Source organism: Microcaecilia unicolor, chromosome 11 (assembly GCF_901765095.1).
Source record: "Microcaecilia unicolor chromosome 11, aMicUni1.1, whole genome shotgun sequence".
Taxonomy (NCBI): Eukaryota; Metazoa; Chordata; class Amphibia; order Gymnophiona; family Siphonopidae; genus Microcaecilia; species Microcaecilia unicolor.
This window is the reverse complement of record NC_044041.1, coordinates 12,951,227-12,964,733: the sequence shown is the minus strand read 5'-3', so window position 1 is coordinate 12,964,733 and position 13,507 is coordinate 12,951,227. Positions and strand designations below refer to the sequence as shown.

At 48.7% G+C, this 13,507-nt stretch overlaps 1 protein-coding gene across 3 annotated transcripts in view; it reads left to right on the top strand.

The window, feature by feature from the left end:
• The window catches only part of AP1B1 (adaptor related protein complex 1 subunit beta 1), a 117,504-nt gene that overhangs the window by 74,694 nt on the left and 29,303 nt on the right, over positions 1-13,507 (top strand). For 2 of the 3 annotated variants that reach the window (XM_030217509.1, XM_030217510.1), the window contains exon 22: positions 9,687-9,695. The exons of the other annotated variant lie outside the window; for it this stretch is intronic. In XM_030217509.1, the coding sequence (XP_030073369.1) occupies positions 9,687-9,695 (9 nt within the window). The remainder of the gene's footprint in view (positions 1-9,686; positions 9,696-13,507) is intronic. 3 annotated transcript variants of the gene reach the window in all.

The following is a 13,507-nucleotide window of genomic DNA, read 5'->3' as shown; positions in this document are numbered from 1 at the left end:
GGAAGAGGATATTGCTGTAAAAGATCTACAGTATAGGAAGCTACAAAGCTTGCTGAAAAAAGCCTTTGATGTGGCCTCTATGGGCCTTCAAGTGACAGTATGCAGCTTGTTCCATGGCATCAGTTGGCAACACAAGATGGGTGCCATAGCACCCTGCTGGATGCAGGGTTGGCCTACTTGGCGGATGTTGTTTGACATTTTACATTATGTCTTTGGTTGTTACAGCATGTTGGCAACTCAGATTGCGGCATTGGGTAGTGGATGCAGCGTCGGTCACGTCTAGTTAAACTGCCCTTTCGGGGCACATGGCTATTTGGAGAAGATCTCAGTAACTTTGGAGAAAGAACTGGGAGAAGCTAAGCCACAGCATTTGCCAGAGGGTAAGCCGAAGGCCTCTGGTCATCCATTTTCAGGGGGCTCTCAATCTCAATTTCAAGACAGCAGACAGTACCAGCCTGGTTGTTGGCAATATGGTCAAAAGTCCTGCTTTCGGTCCTCCTCTGTCAGCTAGAACACCCAATGCCTCCAGAGCTTCACAATGATGTGAGGCTGGTCCACTCTTCTCTTCTTCTGGTGGCAGGGTGTCTTTGGGAGTTTGGGGAGAAGTGGGCCAAAATCACATTGGACCTGTGGGTTCTGGATATTCTTAAAGAAGATTACAAGTTGGAGTTTTCCCGCCCGGTCGTGCCTCTCTTCTTGAAGTCTCCTTGTCCAAAAGTAGCTAAGGTGGTCAAGGTTCAGGCCGCTACAGATTCCTTTCTGGCACTCCGGGGCATTGTTCCAGTTCCCCAGGCCGAACAAGGATAAGGCAGATACTACTCTGTCTACTTCATTGTCCCAAGGAAGGAAGGTACCTTTCGTCCAGTCTTAGATCTCAAAGGTCTAAACTGTTGCCTCCAAGTGTCCCACTTTTGTATGGAGACACTTGAGCATTCATAGCTTCAGTTCAAGTGGGAGAATTTCTCACTACCCTCTTATCTCAAGGAGGCATATTTGCTTATGCTTGTATGGTTGCCGCATCAGAAGTTTCTCTTGTTTTACGGTGCTAGACCGTCATTTGCAGTTCAGGAATTTGTCTTTTGGTTTCACCATGGTTCCAAGAAGTTTACCAAGTTTATGTTGGTGGTGGTGTCTTTCCATCGGTGCCAGGGAATCAGAGTTCACCCATATCTCGCAACTGGCATTGATGGACAAAGTTGTCCGTCTTCTGCAGTCATTGGGTTATCCAATTTCAAGAAGAGCAGGCCAACTCCATCATGGTCGCTGGACTATCTGGGCATTTTATTCGATACAGCACGGGAGAATTCCTCACAGAGCACAGGAGGTTGAAGCTGGTTCAACAGATTTTGTGTTTAGTCAAGGCAGGCCCATGTTCTGGGGTCAGTGATGTTGTCATTGGAAATGGTGCCATGGGCAAGGGCTTATGTTCGGCCTTTACAGTAATCTCTTCTCAGCCGCTGGCCTCTGGTGTCGCAGAAGTACAACTTTCATCTTCCTTGGGTGCTGATTGCCGCACAGGAATTTGGCCGTTGAAGTAAGGGCAGTGTGGAATGCATTACTTGGCTTTGCTCCCTTTCTGGGAGGGCCCCCGTTCTTAGTTTCTCCAACAATGCAACAGCAGTGGCTTATAGCAACAACAAGGAGAGACCCGCGGTCGTCCGATGGCGGTAGAGGTGACCTCCCTCATGAATTGGGCAGAGAAAAATCTTCTCTGCTTGTCCGCAGCTCACATCGTGGAGAATATGAATGTGGACTTTCTCAGCGAGCACTCCTTGGACCTGGGAGAATGGGAACTATCCAACCAGGGTTTCAGCTGATAATGGACCGATGGGATTCTCTGTTTCTGGACTTGATACAATGAAAAGGAATGCCAGAGTACCCAAGTTCTTCAGCCATTTGGGAAAAAAAAACAGGCTCGATAGGGATCTATGCCCTACTGTTAAATCTCAAGAGGATTGTGAAAAATTACAAGAGGACCTTACGAGACTGGGAGATTGGGCATCCAAATGGCAGACGTGAAATGAGAGCCAAGTACAAAGTGATGCATATGGGAAAGAGGAACCCGAACTGTAGTTACATGATGCAAGGTTCCACATCAGGAGTCACTGACCAGAAAAGGGATCTAGGTGTCATCATTGATGAAACGTTGAAATTGTGTGCTCAGTGTGCAGCGGTGGCTAAGAAAGCAAATAGAATGTTAGGAATTATTAGGAAAGGAATGGAAAACAAAAATGACATGAAATTCCCACTGACAAGACCAGCCTCTGACCATATCGTCTAACCCAGTCTGTAATCACTGGCCTTGGCTGTAACCCTGGTTTTAGCCAGTGATCCTATCGCTTGACCCTGTGAGCAACTGCTTTGACACCTGACTCTGCCTTTGATCTTGTGTTGGGCCTTTGATCCTGACCTTAGTTACTCTGTAAATGTGCATCCCAAGGAGAGAGGAAGAGAACAGGCTGAATAAGATCCGCAGTGTTCACGAACCATTCCTTCAGGTTCTAGAAGCAGAACATTTCTGGCTTGAACTAAGCAGGGGAAGGAGAGAGCTGTAATAGGTCTGAGCTGTTCAGGCCAAAGTTGCTATTTTAAAGCACACTTCGCAGGCCTTTTGCTATTTCTGCCTCAGAAGAAAAGCTTGAAATGCCTCTGTTTTAAAAAATACCTCTTGAGCATTTTCAGTAATCCATTTCGTAGTGTCGGTACAGTGTTCCAAGGCTGGAATGTGCATATTACGATGCCTGTAATCCTCAGGCAACGACATGTCAACTAGTGCACAAGAAACAGCAGATGAGAGGCACTTCTCTGGGACGCTTTCCAGCCTCCTTGTGGGAGTGCGACTTTCCGCTTGCATGACTGCATTGGGATTTCATAGCTGTTCTGCTTGGTAACATTGGTTAAAATCCAGCCTTTTTTTTTTTTTTTTTTTTTCTTTGCTTTTTAGGGGGATAACTTTGTAAAGTGGGTAGGAATGTATAGGCGGTAAGTACACTTGTGAATGACCTGAATGCAAGCACATATCCTATATAATAATTCTCATCTCCAATGTTCTATACGTCTGGCTACCTGTGTCCGTGACTTTCTTCAGAGTTGGTCTGCTAAGCTTCGAAGCCCTGGCTGACGTCACCGTTGCCATTGTGGCCACACCCCTGGGGGGGCGGTGCAATCCTGAGAGTGAGCGGGGCGCCGCCATTGCACACCAAGGGCGCATCAGGCCGCTTCGGCTCACCCGTCTTCCCGCGCTGTGGCTCAGGGTCCGAGTCGGAGGCCGAACTCTCGATGAGCCTGGCCCGCACCAAACTGCGCTCATATGGCAGCACGGCCAGCGTGACGGTGCCTCTAACCGAGGACTATGTGGAGCACCGGGTGGGCGAAGGCGACACGCTGCAGGGCATCGCGCTTAAGTACGGAGTAATGGTAAGGAGGGAGGGGACGCTCGCTAGGTTAAATGCCTGTTCCCTGTCTTTCCCCAGCTTCCTTCACCCACCCCCGAGGCACTGCCCGCCCCTGTGGTCCTGCAGAGGGCCTGGACTGCGGATGTTACTGCAAGAAAGGAGGGATGGCGAGCGGGAGGGAGACCCTGAAACTCAGAGGGAGGGACCCTGAAACTCTGAGGGAGGAGATGACCCTGGCACTCGAAGACAGGGAGGGGGTGGGCGACCCTGGAACTGGGAGGGAGGGGGGGCCTTGGCACACTCTTTCATTCTCACACACACACACTCTCTCTCTCACAGACACACCCAGCCTCACTCTCTGTCACACACACACACTCGCACATTCACACTCTCTCTCTCTCTCTCTCTCTCTCTCTCTCTCTCAAACAAGGAAAACCTTGCTAGCGCCTGTTTCATTTGTCAGAAACGGGCCTTTTTTACTAGTACATGTATATGACAGCTCACTGGCTACACCTTATGTGACTACACGCTTGAGTGACCTGAATGCGAATACATAACATGTCTGACGGGTATCCAGCTACACCCTATTCGGTGAGTACACGCGTGAATGACTTGAATGGGGCCACACACACTGTGAGTGTGCATATCTTCCATAGTACGTACTTTTTAGGTAGTGATCACATGGGCAGGGTTCATGCTTATGCGGCTGACTTACACAATACTATAAGGGCCCTGTTTACTGAGCTGTGTTATAGGCGCATTAGCGCCTTTAACGCGTGTTAACCATGTACGCACCTACAATATCACTATAGACGTCTACACGGTTAGCGCACGCTAATTGTAGGTGCGTTAAAAACACGCACCTTAGTAAACAGGGCCCTAAATTGTGCCCGTTTGCCCTGAATCCAGGCGTAAGCATTTACACCAACTCCACGGCTGGCTTAAGTACTCAACCTAACTACATACCAAGTTGTGCTAGTATCAAACATATAAATGGCAAATGACCGACTCGCCCGCAAATGTGCAATAGAGACTTCCCTCTCTGTCCCGCCCTCGCGTCAAGATGTGATGACGTCAGAGGGCGGAACAGAGAGGGAAACGGAGTTGGACACTGCCTGCCGCTGCCGTTGGAGCCTGAAAAGTTGAAACGAACCAACATCGCCGGCGCATCAACCTCCAACCCCCATCCCCGACGTTGCCGCCGCTCCTGCCCCCCTCCATATTGGGCCCCCTGCACTTACATGAGAGCGCCTCTCACCTCCATGTGGAAGCGCTGCAGGCAGCAGCAGAGCGATCTGCTGCTGCCTGCAGCGCTTTCACACGGAGGTGAGAGGCGCTCTCATGTCAGTGCAGGGGGCCCGGCACGGAGGGGGGAGGGAGCGGCGGCGGCGGCGAGGAGGGTAGCTGGACATGGGGGGAGGGCAGGGGGGAGAGAGGAGGGTTGCTGGACATGGGGGGAGGGTTGCTGGACATGGGGGGAGGGCAGGGGAGAGAACAGGGTAGGGGGAGGCCAAGGGAAAGAGGAGGGTTGCTGGATGTGGGGGGAGGGCAGGGGAGAGAGGAGGGCTGCTGGACATGGAGGGGAGGGCAGGGGAGAGAGCAGGGTTGCTGGACATGGATCAATGGAGGGGAGGGCAGGGGAGAGAGGAGGGTTGCTGGACATGAGGGAGGGCAGGGGAGAGAGGAGGGTTGCTGGACATGGGGGGAGGGCAGGGGAGAGAACAGGGTGGGGGGGCTAAGGGAAAGAGGAGGGTTGCTGGATATGGGGGGAGGGCAGGGGAGAGAGGAGGGTCGGTGGACAGGCTGAGGAGAGAGGAGGGCTGCTGGACATGAGGGGGAGGGCAGGGGAGAGAGCAGGGTTGCTGGACATGGATTGATGGAGGGCAGGGGAGAGAGGAGGGTTGCTGGACATGGGGAGAGAGCAGGGCAGAAAGGAGGGTTGCTGGACATGGGGGGAGGGCATGGGAGAGAGTAGGGTTGGTGGACGGGGGGGGGGGGGGGTAGGCCAAGGGAAAGAGGAGGGTTGCTGGATATGGGGAGAGGGCAGGGGAGAGAGCATGGTTGGTGGACGGGGGGAGGCCAGGGGATACAGGCGGGCTGCTGGACATGGGGGGCGGAGGGCAGGGGAGAGAGGAGGTTTGCTGGACATGGATTTGGGGAGAGGAAGGCAGGGGAGAGAGGAGGTTTGCTGGACATGGATGGATGGAGGTGAGAATTATTACATTTTGGAAAACACATCTCGCCCGTTTTAACGGGCTTAACGGCTAGTTCTATATATAAAGGAAAGTGGGTCCACATAGGTGCCCTTAGGCGTCCCTTTGTAGAATTGCCCTACTGCTGCCAGTGAATGTATGCGTGTTCAGGTCTTCCATGCCTACCTAAGTAGCCATGTGTATGATAAGAAATGCACCTCACGTAGAGTTTTAAGATGTCAACCCTTTTTGGTGTAGTAATGTTATTTTAGTTTTTTTTTTTTTTTTGTGCTGTTTTGCAATAATTGGATATTTGTTTTACTCCTTCACACACACACTGTATTTCAGCCTGCTTTTTTAAAAAATCTTTTGACTTTAATTTTTTTGACCATTCTCGTATAGTTTTCATGTCTTTTTTTTTTTTTTTTTTTTCTTGTATATCCTCTGTGTCCTTTTGGCATTTTCATCATTTTCAGCACTCCCTCTCCTGACGTCTCTCCATTACTTTGTTTTCTCTTTACTTTAGATTTGCTGTTCATCTTTTCTCTTACTCTCTCTCCTCCTACTGATCTGGGGATTCACATTTTTGCCTGGGGAGAGCTGCTCGTGCATGTTTCAGGTTTTCCAAAATGTCCATAAACCTTGGATCTAAATGGTACTAATGAATCTCAAATTCTCAGGTCACAATGACTAGAGTTTGAAAAAAATGCATGTGACCAGTGGTGGAAGCAAATTGCTTTGGAGAATTCCCTTACTTGGCTGTAATTGCAATGCAAGCCATAACTTCTAGTATATACAGAAGCTCATTCCGTGTAGTAAATTTAAAACAAATCGGAGAAAATGTTTCTTCACCCAACGTGTAATTAAACTCTGGAATTCGTTGCCGGAGAAAGTGGTGAAGGCGGTTAGCTTAGCAGAGTTTAAAAAGGGGTTGGACGGATTCCTAAAGGACAAGTCCATAAACCGCTACTAAATGGACTTGGAAAAATCCAAAATTCCAGGAATAACATGTATAGAATGTTTGTACGTTTGGGAAGCTTGCCAGGTGCCCTTGGCCTGGATTGGCCGCTGTCGTGGACAGGATGCTGGGCTCGATGGACCCTTGGTCTTTTCCCAGTGTGGCATTACTTATGTACTTATGTCCTCTACTTGGCTCACTTTTATTACATAGAGCAGTGATTTAACCTATTGTGATGTCATAGTGGCTCATTCCACCAATAAGAGCCAACCTCATTAGTGATGTCACAATGGCTTGATTGTATAGAATGTTTGTACGTTTGGGAAGCTCGCCAGGTGCCCTTGGCCTGGATTGGCCGCTGTCGTGGACAGGATGCTGGGCTCGATGGACCCTTGGTCTTTTCCCAGTGTGGCATTACTTATGTACTTATGTCTTTTTTTTAATAGTTTTTTCAAAATACAATCAAGCAATAAATCTTCTTCAGCAAAGCCAATCCAAGTATCCATAGAGACATAAGCGTAAGGAAATCCCATATACTAATATAACAAAAGTCCAGAAATGTGAGGGGGAAAGAATAAGAAAGAACCAAAAGAAAAATCTCATAACAAAATTAGAAAATAACAAAGAAAAAAAGCTGCACCAACCCATCCACAAGTGCAGAAATCATTTTGGAGCTCAGTCATCAGACCTAAAAATTGTGCAGGCAGTCTCTTGGTGAGCAAAAACACAGCCAAATGTGAAGATTTAAAAAATATATATATACTAGTAAAAGAGGCCCGTTTCTGAGCAAATGAAACGGGCGCTAGCAAGGTTTTCGTCGCCAACACCCCCCCCCCTCCCTGGCCAACCCCTTTCGTTGTTCCTCCGCCCCCAACGTCATGACGTTTGATGCGAGGGCGGGGCCCCCCCCGCCTCCCTCCCTGCCAACCCCTTCGTTGTTCTGCCATTGCTCCGCCCTCAACGTCATGATGTGTGACGCGAGAGCGGGGCCCGGAGTGATTTCCCCCCCCCCCCCCCGCCTCCCTCCCTGCCAACCCCTTCGTTGTTCTGCCATTGCTCTGCCCTCAACATCATGACGTTTGATGCGAGGGCGGGGCCCGGAGCGATTCCCCCCCCCCCCCCCGCCTCCCTGCCTCCCTCCCTGCCAACCCCTTCGTTGTTCTGCCATTGCTCCGCCCTCAACGTCATGACGTTTGACGCGAGGGCGGGGCCCGGAGAGTGATTTCCCCCCCCCCCCTGCCAACCCCTTCGTTGTTCTGCCATTGCTCTGCCCTCAACGTCATGACGTTTGACGCGAGGGCGGGGCCTGAGCAATTACCCCCGCCTCCCTGCCTCCCTCCCTGCCTCCCTCCCTGCCAACCCCTTCGTTGTTGTGCCATTGCTCTGCCCTCAGTGTCATGGCGTTTGACGCGAGGGCGGGACCTGAGCGATTCCCCCCCCCCCCCGCCTCCCTGCCTCCCTCCCTGCCAACCCCTTCGTTGTTCTGCCATTGCTCCGCCCTCAACGTCATGACATTTGACGCGAGGGCGGGGCCTGAGCAATTTCCCCCGCCTCCCTGCCTCCCTCCCTGCCAACCCCTTCATTGTTCTGCCATTACTCCGCCCTCAACGTCATGACGTTTGACGCGAGGGCGGGGCCCGGAGCGATTCCCCCGCCTCCCTCCCTGCCAACCCCTTCGTTGTTCTGCCATTGCTGCGCCCTCAACGTCATGACGTTTGACGCGAGGGCGGGGCCCAGAGCGATTTCCCCTCCCTCCTTGCCAACCCCTTCGTCGTTCTGCCATTGCTCTGCCCTCAACGTCATGACGTTTAACGCGAGGGCGGGGCCTGAGCGATTTCCCCCGCCTCCCTGCCTCCCTCCCTGCCAACCCCTTCGTTGTTCTGCCACTGCTCTGCCCTCAACGTCATGACGTTTGACGCAAGGACGGGGCCCGGAACGATTTTGGTGGCTTCACCACCACGAACCTTCGAACCTTTTTGAAGGAAGTCAGGGCTTGGCTTCACTGACGTCAGTGTCCTCAGAACGTGGAGGGTGAGTTTTATTATAGTAGATATACTTTGCAGATTGAAAATTCGCAATACATTTAGTGGGAAATTTAAGAGAATTTAGTTTCCAGCTGAAATACCCTAGAACACAAAAATAGAAACCTACTTTTATCTTATTTTTTCAGTCTCCTGTAGTGTTGTAGGCAGAACTGAACCTGAAACTGGGTTTTCTGTATTGTGAGCTGTTGTGGCCTGGGCAGGAGCCCTTTAATAACACTTCATGGCTCTTGGCACTTAGGCACATCTATTTTCTAACAATAGTTAATTCCTAGTGAGAGAAGAAATGAGGATTATTAGGCATGATTTTATATTGATTATTGTATTCTATTTTGTTCTTATATCATGTTGATTATTATAGTTGTGCTTTATGCTGTAAACTGCTTTGGGTTCATGTTTGATGAAGGAAAGCAGTATTTGTGTGCATGATTTTTTTTTTTACAATTATATCCTTCGCTACCTATCATTCTAGGTGGGGTACAGTAAAACATTCACAAGTGTTATTTTATAAGTGATTTAACATGGCTTGAGCTAGTTTAACTGGTAAGAGTCAGCATAAGCACTATAAGTTGATGTAACTCATGCTTGACAGACTCAAGTAATCAAATCTAGTGTGACCCCTTCTGTGACTGCCCTGATCTTCGCTCACTTTTGCCTGTACTGGTTCCAGTCTCAAGATGGCTTTTGGGACCTCCCACAGCAGTCTCGTGAGACAGCTGCGGGAAGTCCCAGAAGCTGGCTGTGCACAGGAGCAAGTGGGGACACTTCCTGCGCCCCACTACCCACCAATGAAAAGGTACGCCCAGGAGAGGGGGCGGATCCCAATCGGGGGGGGGGGGGCTTCTGCGGGGAGCCCTTCTTCTGATAGGGTGTGGCAGAGTTTTGGTTTCAGTGCCAAATCTGAAACCAAAATTCAGTCAGTCTCTAAGTGTAAATACAGTGAGTTCATCCATTCTGTGCAGCGTGAATTATTTGTGGAGAGAAATATGTACTTTCTGGTGCCACCTTCAAACTATTGATTTTCTTTTTTTCTTTTTTTTCCATGTGTTTTGTGTTGCATGCATGGCTGCTGCCGATCTTCCTTGTCCTGATGTTGCAGAATTTGGAGGTTAGCACTTTTTATTTTAATTTGTGTTCCCCCCACCCCCACCCCCTTTTTAATTTTGTTGTTCAAGTTTGTCTCAACACACACTTCAGCAAAGTCTGTTCTGTCATGTGCCCTTTCTTCGTATTTAGATTATTGCTTTCTCATTTCCGCAGAAAGCGTCCACCATTTCTCTTAATGTTCTCACTGTACACATCTGTGAAGACACTCTGACTCCTGTAACCCTTGCTGTCACCTCTACTGTTTGCTAACTTACCTACCAGCTTCCTGACTCCCACACCTGTGTTTTAATTTGCGTTTTACCTGGGGAATCCCTTACAGTTGAATCAGCACATGCAGTGATGAGTCAGGAAGTTCTGTTCCAGTGTAACGTTAAGGCAGACAGAGCAATGGGCAGTGCCCGTTCAGAGTCCTTAGACCTGCAGATGTGAATGGATTTAGTGTCCAGGCAGACAGAGCAATGTGACCTGTCTTTTCACAGAATCTTATCTAATCTTGGATTCCTAGACCACAAAAGGTCCAAAGCAGTTTACGTAATATAAAGTACTGATCATAAATTGCAGAAACATAATTTCTAGAAAGTGAGGTCACGATCAACAATTGATGTCATGCAGATAATTCTTAAAATACGTCTTCAAAGTCTTCGAGAAGGTTATGTAGGAAGAAATTTGTTTCAAAGTAGGAAGAAGATTATTCCACACTAGCACAGATTGGAATAGAATAAATGTTTCTGAAGACTTTTTTTTATAACGATCGAGTAGTTGATGGAATCTTATTAAAATGGGTCAAAAGGACAGGAGCATGACCCTGTAAAATCTTTACAGATTTCCTTCGTTGTGGGATCATCTGTTTCTGACGCCTTACATCCTGCACCGTGCATGTAGCGCCGTGCAGGACGTAAGGCGTCAGAAACAGATGATCACACAACGAAGGCGCCGGAGTCGACCGGCGCTGAAGAAGACTCTGGCTGGCGGGGATTGGGGACCCCTGCCAGCAAACAAGGTACCTGATGCAGTGGTGGGGTGGGGAGGGGGGGTTGCGGCGGCGGTCCAAAGTGGCGGGGGGAGGCGGCTAAACAGTACCCCCCCACCTCGGGCTCTGGCCCCCCTCCCGCCGAGGTCTGGAGTTGGGTGTCCCACCGACCCTCTCGTTGTACCATGCTGTTTTCCTCAGCTGATGGGAATGGGTTGCCTGCTGGCCCATTGATTTTTATTTGGTTGTTTTTGTGTGTGTGTGTGTATCTCCTGTTGCTTCTACTTCAGCCAGTGGAGGTTGGATCTCTGCTAGTTGCTGATATTTCTTGCTGAGGTTCAGTTCTGCTGCACCAACTTTTCTCCTGCCATTGTACTACTTCCTACTCAGGGGCTGTTACTACTACTACTACTACTATTTAGCATTTCTATAGCGCTACAAGGCATATGCAGCGCTGCACAAACATAGAAGAAAGACAGTCCCTGCTCAAAGAGCTTACAATCTAATAGACAAAAAATAAAGTAATCAAATCAATTAATGTGTACAGGGAGGAGGAGAGGAGGGTAGGTGGAGGCGAGTGGTTACAAGTGGTTACGAGTCAAAAGCAATGTTAAAGAGGTGGGCTTTCAGTCTAGATTTAAAGGTGGCCAAGGATGGGGCAAGACGTAGGGGCTCAGGAAGTTTATTCCAGGCGTAGGGTGCAGTGAGACAGAAGGCGCAAAGTCTGGAGTTGGCAGTAGTGGAGAAGGGAACAGATAAGAAGGATTTATCCATGGAGCGGAGTGCACGGGAAGGGGTGTAGGGAAGGACGAGTGTGGAGAGATACTGGGGAGCAGCAGAGTGAGTACATTTATAGGTTAGTAGAAGAAGTTTGAACAGGATGCGAAAACAGATAGGGAGCCAGTGAAGGGTCTTGAGGAGAGGGGTAGTATGAGTAAAGCGACCCTGGCGGAAGATGAGACGGGCAGCAGAGTTTTGAACCGAGTGGAGAGGGGAGAGGTGACTAAGTGGGAGGCCAGCAAAAAGCAGATTGCAGTAGTCTAAACGAGAGGTGACAAGGGTGTGGATGAGGGTTTGGTAGAGTGCTCGGAAAGAAAGGGGCGGATTTTACGGATGTTGTAAAGAAAGAAACGACAGGTCTTCCTTAGCGTCCCTCCGGACCGGACCAGGATTGGACTGATGGGTTGTGCTCGCCTACCAGCAGGTGGAGACTGAGAAAAAACTCTGACTCTAGAGAGCCAATAGGAGCCCTGGCCATGTGACCTTAGCCTCAGTATTTTCTCAGTCTCCCAGCAGGTAGGAAGTGAGCCCATTAGTCTCTCTCCTTTTCTCTTTAGATATTACAGATATTTGTGATAATTCTTCTGTGCCTGGAATCTTATTTAGAGGCTTGACAGGGTTTCCTTTCTCTTCTTTCTTTGACAGCCTCGGGGGTGTTAAACTCGGGTGTCTCGAGTCCACCCCCCCTTCCTCCCCATCTCCCTGGCTTAGCAGGGAAGGGCCGTCCCTTTCTCTGGAAAGGTGTACCGTCTTTGGGAGAGGCAGCCACTTTTAACAGGTAGCTGCTTTAAAAGAATTAAATCAAATAAAAGGAAATTCAAAGAAGCAGCCTTTCTTTCCCCAGACTTCTAACGAGCAGGCAGCTCCAGTGTTTTATTATGATTGAGGGGTTATTAAAAAAAAAAAAAAACAGAAGAAAATAATTCAGTGTCTGTGACTTTAAACAGCGATTTTTCTCGTCAGATTTAATTTCCTCCATTTTCTTGCGTTTTGGCAGCGGCAGTTTAAAGAAATGAAGAAAAAAAAAAAAAAAAAAAAAGAAAGGTGCGAACTGCATAAGCGCGGCCACCTGTTTTTTCTGATATGGCTTAAAAGTTCAAACAGCTGCTGTCGGTCAGGCGCAGTTCACGCAGCCGGAACGTGTAAATTTTGCTCTCCCTTCAAGGTTTCTTCGGGTCCAGTGCTGCCTCCGGTTTTTTCGGGGCCTTTTTCGCCGGCTGTTGTTTCTTCGCCGTTCCACTGGGCTTCACTTGTTCGGAGGTGTTGGGCGCGCTGTCGACGATCACCACAGGGCCAGTGGCGCGAACGGCGGCCATTTTGTTTCTCCCTCCATCTTATCAGTCGGGGATCTCTCTGCTGAAGGTAAGGCTGCAGTTCATAGAGCAGTTCGGCTCCAAGATGTGTACACTTTTGTATGTGCTGAACGGCGTATTCTAAAATGCTCTTCACATCAGCAGGCAATATTTGATTGAAAGGGGGCTCCTTTCATATATGGATATATAACAAGCTTTTCTTCTTTTAAATTTCTATGTATCACGGGGCTGTTAACACTAGTTTTTTCTGGTGCTCAGTCACTTTTCATTGCCTGGTGGAAAATCTACATCTTATCATAATATCATAATTCATTTCAAGCATTTTCCTCAATAGCTGTAGTATTATACAGTGTTTTAAGAACTTTAGAAACTTTCTCTATAGGCATAGAGTAAATTTCTGTCTTTCTCATTCCCTGGTGAATAGGACTACATTGTCTAAGAGTCAATTGATTGGTACTTTGCAATTCTGACCATAATATCTTAGTTCCTTTCAAGCATTTTACTCCATGCCTATGATGTTATATAGTGTTTTAAGAACTTAACAGACACTCTCAATGGCTGTAGTGTTATACAGTGTTTTCTTTTTTCCGACTTTAAGAAGCCTTCTCTAGAGGCATACAGTATATTGTTCAGATGCCATGGGGATATATCAGCTCTTTCATATTCTCTGAGGGACAGTCCTGTCTACCAAGCTCCCAGTCACTCAGCTGCCTTAGCAGGCATGCTTTATTCATGTCTTCCCTTCTTTTC